At 49.9% G+C, this 12139-nt stretch overlaps 1 protein-coding gene across 1 annotated transcript; it reads right to left on the bottom strand.

Moving 5' to 3' along the window:
• Positions 1–172: 172 nt before the first annotated feature.
• On the bottom strand, positions 173–11627 carry ZNF835 (zinc finger protein 835). Its single transcript, XM_089901986.1, has 3 exons — positions 11299–11627; positions 10096–10187; positions 173–8146 (listed from the first exon to the last, which is right to left on the bottom strand). The coding sequence occupies exon 3, from the start codon at positions 8102–8104 to the stop codon at positions 6485–6487; it is 1620 nt and encodes a 539-aa protein (XP_089758112.1). The 5' UTR covers positions 8105–8146; positions 10096–10187; positions 11299–11627; the 3' UTR covers positions 173–6484.
• Between the last annotated feature and the right edge of the window lie 512 nt (positions 11628–12139).

The following is a 12139-nucleotide window of genomic DNA, read 5'->3' as shown; positions in this document are numbered from 1 at the left end:
CCGGCTTGGAGCGCGCAGGAGCAGTTGCAAGCCGGGGGCGGGGCTTATGGCGAGGGGCGGGGCCGCGGGGGACGTTGACGATGTCTCTGGGCGGGGCAGGTGGTGTGGTCCTTGGACTTCGTTTCTCCCGGTTGTCAGCCAACAGAACTGGGGGATGTGCGGTGGGGGAAGGGCAGGGTCCAGAATGTGATTGTGATGGGGTGTGTGTGAGCACAGCGTGTCTTCGTGTGTCCGGTCTGCATCCCACCTTTCACCTCAGGTGGGTCCCCTCTGCTGATACAGTGGCCTCCCCCATCTCCCACACCCATCCTCCAAATGCCAGGCTTCAGGGACCAGCAGGAATGAAAAGTCTTCCCCCAAACTTTCCCCTGGGCTGGCTCCTTTTTGTCATTAGCCTCTCATCTCCTGGGAGAGAGCTGCGCAGCCCCGCAAATGCCACCAACCCCTTGTCAATGAAAATAATAAATATATAATAAAAATAGAAAAGAGTTTTATTTGCGCCAAACTGAGGACTATAGTCCAGAAGACAGCCTCCCAGATTTTTCTGAGAAATTTCTCCAGAGAAGCATGGTTTTCAGCACAGTGTTATATACTGTCAGAGCAAAGAACATTAAATAAGTCAGAGGTACATTTCTTCAAGGTTTCAAAACCAAACTAAACAAAAACAGACCAGCGCGTATACAGCGAGTATACAGAGAGTCAGTATGGCCTTGGCACCTGGGAAGGGAGTCTTATTGAGGGAGGACCAGCATTGGCATCCCAGGAAGGGAGGCATTTAACCTTTCTTTTTAACACATTCTTTACTTCTGGTCAGTGTGCCCTTTTCTTCAATAATTAAAGCAGATGTACAATGCATGTTTGACAGGCCACAAACAGGCTATTTTAGTTAGCATAAAATCCAAATTAACTCAGGTAAAATGCAGAATGACTTCCCCATACCTTTTAAAATCCCCTTCATAACGTTCATCATTATCTGAGTTAGCTGATGCTTTTATTCATTTACATGTTTAGGGCTGGTCTTATCAGAGTCGTTCAGAGCTTTTTTTTTTTTTAATTTATTTTATTGAAGTATACTTGATTTACAATGTTGTGTTAGATTCCAGATTTTAGAAGGAAGGCTTTCAGCTTTTCATCATTGAGTATTATCTTGCCTGTGGGTTTGTCATAAACAGCTTTTATTATGTTGAGATATGTTCCCTCTATACCCACTTTCATAACTTTTTATCATGACTGGATGTTGAAATTTATCAAATACCTTTTCTGCATCTATTGAGATGATCATGTGGTTTTTTTCTTTTCTTTTGTTGATGTGGTGTATCACATTGATTGATTTGTGTATGTTGAACCATCCTTGTGACCCTGGGATGAATCCAACTTGGTTGTGGTGTACAACCTTTTTTATGTGTTGTTGGATTCAGTTTGCTAATATTTTGTTGAGAATTTTCCCATCTACATTCATCAAAGATATTGGACTGTAATTTTCTTTTTTTGGTGGTGTCTTTGTCTGGTTTTGGTATCCGGGTGATGCTGGCTTCATAGAATGTCTTTGGGAGTGTTCCCTCCTCTTCAATCTTTTGGAAGAGTTTGAGAAGGATTAGTATATAAATTCTTCTTTGTATGTTTGGTAGAATTCACCTGTGAAGCCATCTGGTCCTGGACTTTTGTTTGTAGGAAGTCTTATTTTTTTTAATTACAGATTCTATTTTATTTCTAGTGATTGGTCTGTTCAAATTATCTATTTCTTTTTGATTCAGTTTTGGTGCACTGTATGTTTCTAAAAACTTGTCCATTTCTTCTAGGTTGTCCAATTTGTTGGCGTATGATTGTTCATAGTATTCTCTTTTTTTTTAAATTGCATTTCTGTGGTATCAGTTGCTATTTCTCCTCTTTCATTTTATTTTATTTGGGTCCTCTCTCTTTTCTTCTTGGTGAGCCTGGCCGAAGGTTTGTCAATTTTTTTTACCCTTTCAAAGAACCAGCTCTTTGTTTTATTGATTTTTTTCTATTGCTTTAAAAAATCTCCATTTTATTTATTTCCTCTCTGATCTTTATTATTTCATTCCTTCTGCTGACTTTAGATTTTGTTTATTCTTCTTTTTCTAATTCTTTCAGGTGGTAGGTTAATTTGTTTGAGATTTTTCCTATTTCTTGAAGAAGGCCTGTATCACTATGAACTTCCCTCTAAGAACTGCTTTTGCTGCTTCCCATAGATTTTGTATGATTGTTTTCATTGTCATTTGTCTCAAGGTATTTTTTAATTTCCTCTTTGATTTCCTCCTTGATCCATTGGTTTTTTAGTAGCATGTTGTTTATTCTCCATGTAATTGTTGTTTTTCTCATTTTTTTTTCCTGTGGTTGATTTCTAGTTTCATGCTCTTGTGGTCAGAAAAGATGCTTGAAATAATTTCTATACTCTTAAATTTGTTGAGGCTTGTTTTATGCCCTAGTATGTGTAATCAATCTTAGAGAATTTTCCATGTGCACTTGAAAAGAATGTGTATTCTGGGTTTTTTTTGGATGTAATGTCCTGAAAATATCAATTAAGTCTAACTGTTCTATTGTATCATTTAGGATCTCTGTTGCCTTATTGATTTTCTGTCTGGAAGATCTGTCCATTGATGTGAGTGGGGTGTTGTAGTCCCATTGATTTCCCCCTTTATGTCTGTTAGTATTTATTTCATGCATTTGGGTGCTCCTATGTTGGTGCATATATGTTGACGAGTGTAATATCCTCTTCTTTTATCGTTATATAGTGTCCTTCTTTATCTTTCCTGTTTATAGCCTCTGTTTTGTTTGATATGGGTATTGTGACCCCTGCTTTCTTGTCATTTCCATTTGCATGAAATATCTTTTTCCATCCCCTCACTTTCAATCTATGTGTGTCCTTTGCCCCAAAGTGGGTCTCTTGTAGGCAGTATATTGTAGGCTTTTTTGTTTTTTTTTTAAATCCAACCTGCCACTCTATGTCTTTTTATTGGAGCATTTAGTCCATTGTCATTTAAGGTAATTGTTGATAGATATGTACTTATTGCCATTTTAAGCCTTGTTTTCCCATTGATTTTGTATTTCTTCTTGTTCCTTTCTTTTTGTTTTTCCTTTTGTGGTTTGATTATTTTCTTTTGTATTATGCTTGTGTTCTCTTCTTTTTGGTTTTCGTGAATCTATTGTATGTTTTTTGATCTGTGGTTACCCTGTTTTTCAAGTATGTTAACCTCTTCCTATATCTACTTGCTTGGACTGGTAGTCATATAAGCTGAAACACATTCTGAAAAAAAATAAACCCACTACACTTTCTTATTCTCCTCCCCCACACTGTATGATTTTGACATCCTCTTTTACATCTGCATGTTTATCCTTCTGCCATTCATTGTGGTTATCAGCACTTTCACAGAAAATTTTGCAGAAATTTTTTTTGATTTTTGAAAAATCTGTGCACTGGCTTATTTAAGTGATTTACTTTCCAGTTGTGATTTTCTCTTTCCTATAGTCTTGCTGCTTTTCTATTTAGAGAAGGCCTTTCAGTATTTCCTTTGGCCTAGGTTTTACTATTGCTGTATTCTTTTACTTTTTGCTTATCTGAGAATTTCTTTATCTCTTCTTCTATTCTATTCTTCTTCTAAATAATCTTGCTGGGTAGAGTATCCTAGGTTGCAGATTTTTCCCTTTCAGGACTTTGAATGTATCTTGCCACTCCCTTCTAACCTGCAATGTTTCTGTAGAGAAATTACCTGATAGCCTTATGGGGGTTCCCTTGTAATTAACTTTGTTTTTCTTTTGCTGCCTTTAGAATCCCCTCTTTAACTTTTGCCATTTTAATTATGATATGTCTTGGTGTAGGTCTGTTTGGGTTCATCTTGTTTGGGACCCTCTGTGCTTCCTGTACCTGGATATCTGTTTCCTTCTTTAGGTTTGGGAAATTTTCAGCCATAATTTCTTCAAATACATTTTCAATCCCCTTTTCTCTTTCTTCTCCTTCTGGTATCCCTATTTTGCATATATTGGCGTGCTTTATATTATCCCATAGGTCTCTTATATTGCTTTCTTCTTTTTTTTCCTTCATTTGGCTTTCTGTCTGCTGTTCTGATTGGGAGATTTCCATTATTCTATCTTCCAGATCACTTATTCATTCTTTTCCATATTCAATCTGCTATTTATTGTCTTTAGCTCAGATTTCAGCTCACCAAATGAATTTTTAAATTTTTCTTGGTTCCTTTTATAGCTTCTAGTTTCTTTTTACAGTAATCTGCATTTCTATCAATAGCTCTTCTTAATTCCTTCAGTATTTTCATTATCTCCTTTTTTAAATTCAGTGTCTATTAGACTGAGGAGGTCTGTTTCATTGTTTGTTCTTTCAGGGGAATTCTCTTGATCTTTTAATCTGGAGTGGTGCCTCTGCTTCTTCATTTTACTTATATTTCTCTTACCCTATGGGTTTAGGAGGAACAGTTATCTACTGTGGTCTTAGAGGGCTTTTTTGTTTGTTTGTTTGTTTTTATGTTGGCTAAACATGCTGCATGTCTTGTGGGATCTCAGTTCTCTGACCAGGGACTGAACGTGGGCCATGGCAATGAAAGCACCAAATCCTAACCACTAGACCACCAGGGAACTCCCAAGGGCTATTTTTATATGGAATGTCCTTGTGTAGCCTGCGTGGTTTTAGTACTTTTGGTGCGAGGGCTGCTTTTAGTATGGATGCCTGCTGCGCCTTTCCTCAGTGTGTGCTGGCCATTATCTGCTTGATAGGGGGTGTGACTGGTGTTGCGGTGACCAGAGCCTGCCCTGGATAGGGAGTGGGGCCTCCTCTTTGCTCTGTGGTTTTCACTGCCCTGTTGGGGTAAGGACATGCTCCCTAGTTGTTGGAGTAGAGGCCCCCAGACCCATTTCTAAGCTGTGGTGTGAGGGGGGTGGGATGGGAGAGGAGTCAGTGAGTATTCCTCAATTGGAGCTGCCCATCAGGCAGCATGCTGTGGTGTCACTTGTCACCTGTCATGTGCGCTCACAAAGTACATTGTTGTTGGCACTGCCCTCGGCCCTGCCTCCACTGTGGGAAGGCAAGAAATCAGCCCAGATGTCCCTCAGGTGCTGTGTTCACAAAACTACAAGCACAGATTTGTAGGCACTGATCCACTAAAGTCAGGTATCGGGACTGCAGCGGAAGCAGCCCAGACTCCAGGCTGGCCACACAGCTGCTAATGCCAGACTATCCCAACTGTGGGAACACCTGCAGTCCACTTGGCTGTCCTGCAGGCACTGAGTTTACAAAGGTGGTGGCAGTAATGTAAATCCAAGGTGTGGACAGCCGCTGAGGATCAGCTCTGATTTCAGTCCCGCCTCCAATCTGTGGCCAATCGCTGGTGCTTATGCGCTCCCACACTCCCAGAGGTCCGAGAAAGGGGCTGGTATGGTGGGCCCTCCCCTTTCCAACATCGAATGAAACTGGTCCAGACCTCCAGAACCACCCTGCATGGGAAACACTAAATGGACATTCTGGGCGACTTGTTACTTGGCAAGAGCTAACAGAGACAACCATGAAAGTCAGGACTTTGAGTTGGGGGAAAACATCTGGAAATGGGAGGTGTTTCCTCATACTGAAAAAAAGACTGGGGTCCACTCTAAAAATCACCCTCCACAGGTCTGTCAGGGGAGAGGTGCTTCCTTCTAAAACAACTTCCCCTGCCCTGGAGTTCTCTGCTCATTTTTCTCTAATTTTGGAAGCACTGTTTCAGTCCTAGGGATCCACATTTATTCTTTTATAAATTTATTTATTTATTTACTTATGGCTGCGTGGGGTCTCCATTGCTGCGTGCGGGCTTTCTCTACTTGCGGCGAGCAGGGGCTACTCTTCGTTGTGGTGCGTGGGCTTCTCATTGGGGTGGCTTCTCTTGTTGCAGAGCATGGGCTCTAGGTGCACAGGCTTCAGTAGTTGTGGCTCACGGGCTCTAGAGTGCAGGCTCAGTAGCTGTGGTGCATGGGCTTAGTTGCTCTGCGGCATGTGGGGTCTTCCTGGACCAGGGCTCGAACCCATGTCCCCTACATTGGCAGGCGGATTCTTAACCACTGCACCACCAGAAAGTCCCCACATTTATTCTTAAGACCCTGCTCCCTGTTACCATGCCAACTGCACCAAAGGAACTGAACCTTTTATTTATTTAAATGTGTGGACCAAATGTCTACTCAGTCATAAAATGATCAAAAGGACGACCAGAGACCCACAGATATATCTTCAGGTCTACTTTCATGGGTCACAATTAGAATTTTGAACCAGGGAGGTGGTGGAGGTGAGCCTGGTAGATGCGAGGTCCAGTCCTGACCCTGTGACATCCTTCCTGTGTGATCTCGGGCACCCCACGGAGCCTCCCAGAGCCTTGGTTTCCTCATCGGCAACATGGGGATGGTAGAGTATCTACCCGCTACTGCTGAGAGCCCGAGCACGAGGTATAAAAGGCTCAGCGGGGTGCCTGCCTACAGGAGGCCCTGGCAGCCCTCAGCCCTCATTCTTGCGCTGGTCCACCACGGTTTCTGCAGGACCACCACTGTCAACAGGCTCCTCCTCCCAGTCAGAGCTCAGGTGTTGAGTCAGGTGTGGCAACTGGGCAAAGGTGTCCCGCACCTTCTCGTCAGCGTGTGTCCTCTGGTGTCGAATGAGGGCGGAGGAGAAGCCGAAGGCCTTGCCGCAGCCGCTGCACTCGTACGGCTTCTCCCCGGTGTGCACGATGTGGTGCTGGATCAGGTAGGAGCGGTTACTGAAGGCCTTGCCGCACTTGGGGCACGCGTAGGGCCGCTCGCCGGTGTGTGTGCGCTGGTGCAGCGTCAGCGACGAGCCCTGGCTGAAGGCACGGCCGCAGTCCCTGCACCGGTAGGGCTTCTCTCCGGTGTGGACCTTCTGGTGCTCAATTAGGGAGGACACGTGGCTGAAGGTGGCGCCGCACTCCAGGCACTTGTAGGGCCGCACCCCCGTGTGCACGAGGTGGTGCTGCACCAGGTGCGAGCGGTTGCTGAAGGCGCGGCCGCAGTCCCGGCAGGCGTAGGGCCGCTCTCCAGTGTGCACGCGCCGGTGCTGGCTCAGGTGCGACACCTGCGTGAAGGCCTTGCCGCACTGTGCGCACGTGTACGGCTTCTCGCCCGTGTGGATGCGCCGGTGCTCGGCCAGCGAGGCGCTCTGGCTGAAGGGCGCACCGCACTCGGGGCACGTGTAGGGCTTCTCGCCCGTGTGCACGCGACGGTGCTGCGCCAGGTGCGTGATCTGCGTGAAGGCCTTGGCACACTGGCCACAGGCGTAGGGCCGCTCGGCAGTGTGCGTGCGCTGGTGGCGGATGAGCGCCGAGGAGAAGCGGAAGGCCTTGTTGCACTGTGCACACACAAATGGCTTCTCGCCCGTGTGGATGCGCTGGTGCTCCAGCAGGGAGGAGCGGTTACGAAAGGCCTTGGCACACTGGCCACACGCGAAGGGCCGCTCGCCTGTGTGCACACGCCGGTGCTGCGCCAGGTGCGTGGGGCGCATGAAAGCCTTGCCACAGTCCACACAGCTGTGTGGCCGCTGGCCCGTGTGTGTGCGCCGGTGCGCTGCCAGGTAGGAGCCCTGGCTAAAGGCCTTGCCGCACTCACCGCATGTGTAGGGCCGCTCGCCCGTGTGCGTCCGCCGGTGCAGCATCAGGTGCACGCTCTGGCTAAAGGCCTTGCTGCAGTCGGGGCAGGAGAACGGTTTCTCCCCCGTGTGGGTTCTTTGGTGCAGGGTGAAGGCCGAGCAGTAGCTGAAGGCCTTTCCGCAGTCCTGACACTTCCACGGCTTTCTGGTGCCACCACCTCGTTCCTCCTCCTCCTCTGCACTGGCGTCTGTGTTCTTCTGGTTTGGGTTCTTTCTTGGTGCACCGCGCCTCTGGGGCTTGCAGTCAGCCTGGGTAGTTGTGGGGCTCGATCTGGTCCTGGGGGTTCTGGTGCATTCATCATGCTCTGGGACGCCGTCCTCAGTGGGGTCTTCCTCGTGGACCTCCTGCTTCAAACAACGTTCCTGGTTCTCCCGGCCATCCCTGAAATGACCTTCGTGTTTCGGGGTTTCTTCCAACTCAGAGTCTTGCTGGACGGCAACCGTCAAGAGTCCTTCCATCCCGGCTTTGTGAGCTGCTGCCTCGATTTCACATCTTCGTTACTGGATGAGAAAGAAAGAGAGGGAAGGAGGGAAAGAGGGAGGGAGGGAAGGGAGGGAAGGAAGAGGAGGAAAGAAGGAAAGAAAGAAAAAAAGAATGACAACAAAAAACCAAACAGGTTTGTCACCTGTCCCGGGCTGGAAAAGGATCAGTGCAGGGTCTGTCTACTGACAGCCTGGGTCACATCATGCTTTGTTGCGGGACCATCCTGTGCCTTGTAGGATGTTGAGCAGCGTCCCTGACCTCTACTCACTGGATGCCCCCAGGTGTGACAACCAAAAATGTTTCTAAACCCTGCTGTTATGGGTTCAATTGCGTCCATGCAAAAGATGTACTGAAGTCCTAATCCCTGGTGCCTGTGACTATGTGCACGTGTGGAGAGCAGTCAGTGACCTGCTTTGGGTTCAGCCCCCTGGGGTGGGTGGGCCAAGTGGGGGCCATCCTAGGGATGATGAGTTTCTCCTGGTATCACAGCAGCACACCCCTCCCTGAAAGACCCTGCTCACGTGGGTCCAGAGGCCCTGTGTCTGTCTCCCACCAGTAGCAACCAGCTTCCAGCTTGCTCCCTGCTGTGTGCAAAGTCACACTCACATGCTGAGCCTGAGCCTCCCTCAACAGGCTCTGAGCTCCCCTCATCCCCCTGGTGCTCCCCACCCCAACCCCAGCAAAGACAAGCTACAGGTGGCGACGAGCAGGTGTGTGTGGCACACAGAACACGCACAGCAGGTACAGGAAGCCAGTGAAAGTTTTCACGGGCGGGCGGGCCACATGTCCGGACCAGGAGGAGACATTTCATCTTAACTAGCACACAGAGCGTGACAGCCGTCAACACAGAGATCCTGATTTCCACTCTGAAATCAAAACCGCTCCACCCTAGCCCAAGGCCCAGCAGCATCAGCACTGCCCGGGACAAGTGCAGAGCTCAGGCCTCTCTCCAGGCCTGGTAACTTGGAATCTGCCTTCTGATAAGAGCCCCGGGTGGTTTGTGGGCACAGGAACATCTAAGAGGCACTGGTCCCAGCCACTCTGAAGCCAACTCGGGTGTATTATTATAGTGGCCAAAATAACCAGCACCTGTTGAACACACACCTATGTGCCCATCACCCTTTAAGCTCTTTTATTCCTCAGTGAGGCTCCCAGAAGTGGCAATACCAGGACCCACACCTGGGCTGCCTAGCTCCAGAGCTTTTCCTCTTCCTCCCTCTCCCAATTAAAAATCACTAATGGCAGGACTTCCCTGGTGGTCCAGTGGTTAAGACACCAAGATCCCAATGCAGGAGGCCCGGATTCAATCCCTGGTTGGGGAACTAAGATCCCACATGCCACAACTAAAGATCCCGCATGTCGCAACTAAGACCCTGAGCAGCCAAATAAATAAATACTTTTTTAAAAATCACTAATGGCTCCTTAAATGCCACACTCCTCTCCATGGCCTGCACAGCATCTCCCTGACCTCAGCCTCTACAACACCCTCACCTGCTCTGGGCTTGCCCTGCTCCAGCCAGAGGCCTCTTCCCTGTTCCACAAACACTCCAGGCATGCTCCTGCCACAGGGCCTTTGCACTGGCCGTTCCACCTACCTGGAATGCTTGTCCCCCAGTGCAGGGCTCAATGAGCCAAGACTTGGAGGAAGTTATGGAGCGAGCATTCTGGGCCGTGAGCCCAGCAGGTGCAAAGGTCCTAAGGCAGGACCATTATGGAGGTGATGGAGGAACAGTTAAGGGGCTGGGCAGGGTTGGGGGGCGCTGGAGAAGAGTGACCTAGGCGGAGAGCAGGGGAGATTAGATATGGCAGGGTGAGGGCCAGACCATGCAGGGTCTTTGTGCAGAGGTGAGAACTTTGCTGGTGGGAGCCAAATGGGGCCAGTCCCAGTTCTGGTGCCACCCCCACAGGCAGCCCTCAGGCTTGAGTGGGGCCTGACTGGGTCCCCAGAGCAGGCAGTGGTACCCACCTCGTGGGTTTGGGAGCATCGGGTCCTGTCCATGTCACTCAGGCTGTGGCTCCTGCCGTGGCCACACATGCCTCAGTGGGTCCAGTCAGCATCTGTGAGAAAAAGAAACAGGGACCCCTGAAGGAAGATGCTGGGGCAGGCGCAGGTGGGTGGGTGAAGCAAGAACGCAGGGTGTTTCCTCTGTGTGCACGTGGGGAAGGTAAGTGGATTCAGGGTGGGGTACACCTGGGCCAGTCAGGTGCACAAGCAAGCAACCAAAAGGGAGACAGAAACATGCTCAGAGGCAGACACATGTCACATCACACACAGACACACACATGGAGTTGCATGCAACCACACGGGGCGGGGGGGACTGTTATACCATCCCCTGCCTTGGCCCTCAGATGCCCTTACACAGTCACCCATATGCTGTGGCATAGTCCTTCCCATACACAAGGAGGCAGGCAGTCTCGCACACCCACTCAACTCCAAGCACGTCTGCGGTCACGCCTGCCCATGCACACATGGGTACACACACAACAAAGTCACACATGCCGCCCTGCTCAACGGGCAGGCCTGGCCTGGGTCACCACCCACAGTGGCACCCCTAGTCACACACAGATTCATGCGGTGGGCAGAGCTCCGCACATGTACAGAGCCGCAGGTTTGCAGGGTCTCCCCCACGCGCTAACAGACACACACACACACACACACACACACACACACGCAGCACCCCCACCCTCGCAGTGTCTCTCATCAATATCCTGTGCACAGCCCTCCACTCAGGCACACCCTGACCATCCAGCTCCATGCTGGCAGGCACACCCACCCAGCCACCCTACGCAGTTGCACAGCCAGGAAGTGTGGAATTATACACCTCACACCCACCTAGGAGAACAAGTTCCACACATGCCCAAAGTCACAGATAGGCAGAGGTCCCCAAATGCTCAAATTCACAGGCACAGGCCGCTAGGGTCAGGCACGTGCAAACATGTGGTGACACTTGGGGACGGACTCGCATGAAGTCTCATGCACAGATGGGACAGGCGGGCCTACACGCACAGTGACACACATAGCTACACGCTCGCACCGGCACAAAGTTCTGGAGTGGCACGCAGGGCAGGCCTCACACGCACAGGAACACGCCGCTGGAGTCGGGATCATACCATACCGTCACACACAGACACACAGGGGACAAGCGTACACACAATCGCGCATGCGCACCGCGGCGCCCTCGCCTCTGGGACCATCTCTGAAGGCCTTGGGCGGCTCCCGCCGAGGCTGGCGGGTTTGGGTCAGTTTCTCCACGGTCTCTGGCCTATCCGGCCCACGCGGAGCCCCGGTGACCCTTCGTCCGGCGGTGGCGCGGACGTGCAGGCCACACAGGTCAAGGTATCAGCCACCACAAACAAGCCCAACCGCCAGGCCGGCCCGGACTGCGCGTGCGCACTGGGAGAGTTGCGGCTCGCTCGGGTCCGTCAAGAACTACAACTCCCAGAAGGTGCCGCGCTGCGCCTGCACATTGACTCGGGCCCGCAGCGCCGGTGTACGGAAACTACAACTCCCAGAAGGACGTGCGACTGCACACAGTGGGGTGACGAATCTCAGAGGCTCCGGGAGCCCGAGGAGGGCAGGGCGGCTGGGGGCGGGGCTTGGGCGTGTCTACCCGAGCTCCGCTCACCACGACCTGGGCGCCCTGGTGGGCGGGGCCAGTAATATGGGGGCGGGACTCTTCTTCCTCAAGGAGGGGGCGGAGTCCACAGGTGAGGGTAAAAAAGACCCTTAGGATCAGAGAGGCTAAGTGAGTCACCCCAGGCCACACAGCACAGAAAGGGCTTGAGCTGGAGTTTGCAACCCACAGTTCACCCTTAAGCCATGGAAATCATTTGTCTCAGAGATATGATGTAATTCTAGACCAGAGGGAAAAAGGTGACAAATCCATTGACGTGGGCAAACGATTATAGTACAGAACTCGACATAAGAGTCACTATTGGCCTGCTGGGGTTTTCTTTTGTTTTTTTTTTCGGTACGCGGGCCTCTCACTGCTGTGGCCTCTCCCGTTGCG

Source organism: Delphinapterus leucas, chromosome 20, assembly GCF_059928025.1.
Source record: "Delphinapterus leucas isolate spDelLeu-1000000601 "Yukka" chromosome 20, BTC_Dleu_Yukka2, whole genome shotgun sequence".
Lineage (NCBI taxonomy): Eukaryota > Metazoa > Chordata > Mammalia > Artiodactyla > Monodontidae > Delphinapterus > Delphinapterus leucas.
Note: the sequence above shows the minus strand (reverse complement) of the source record. Positions and strands in the feature narration are given on the sequence as shown.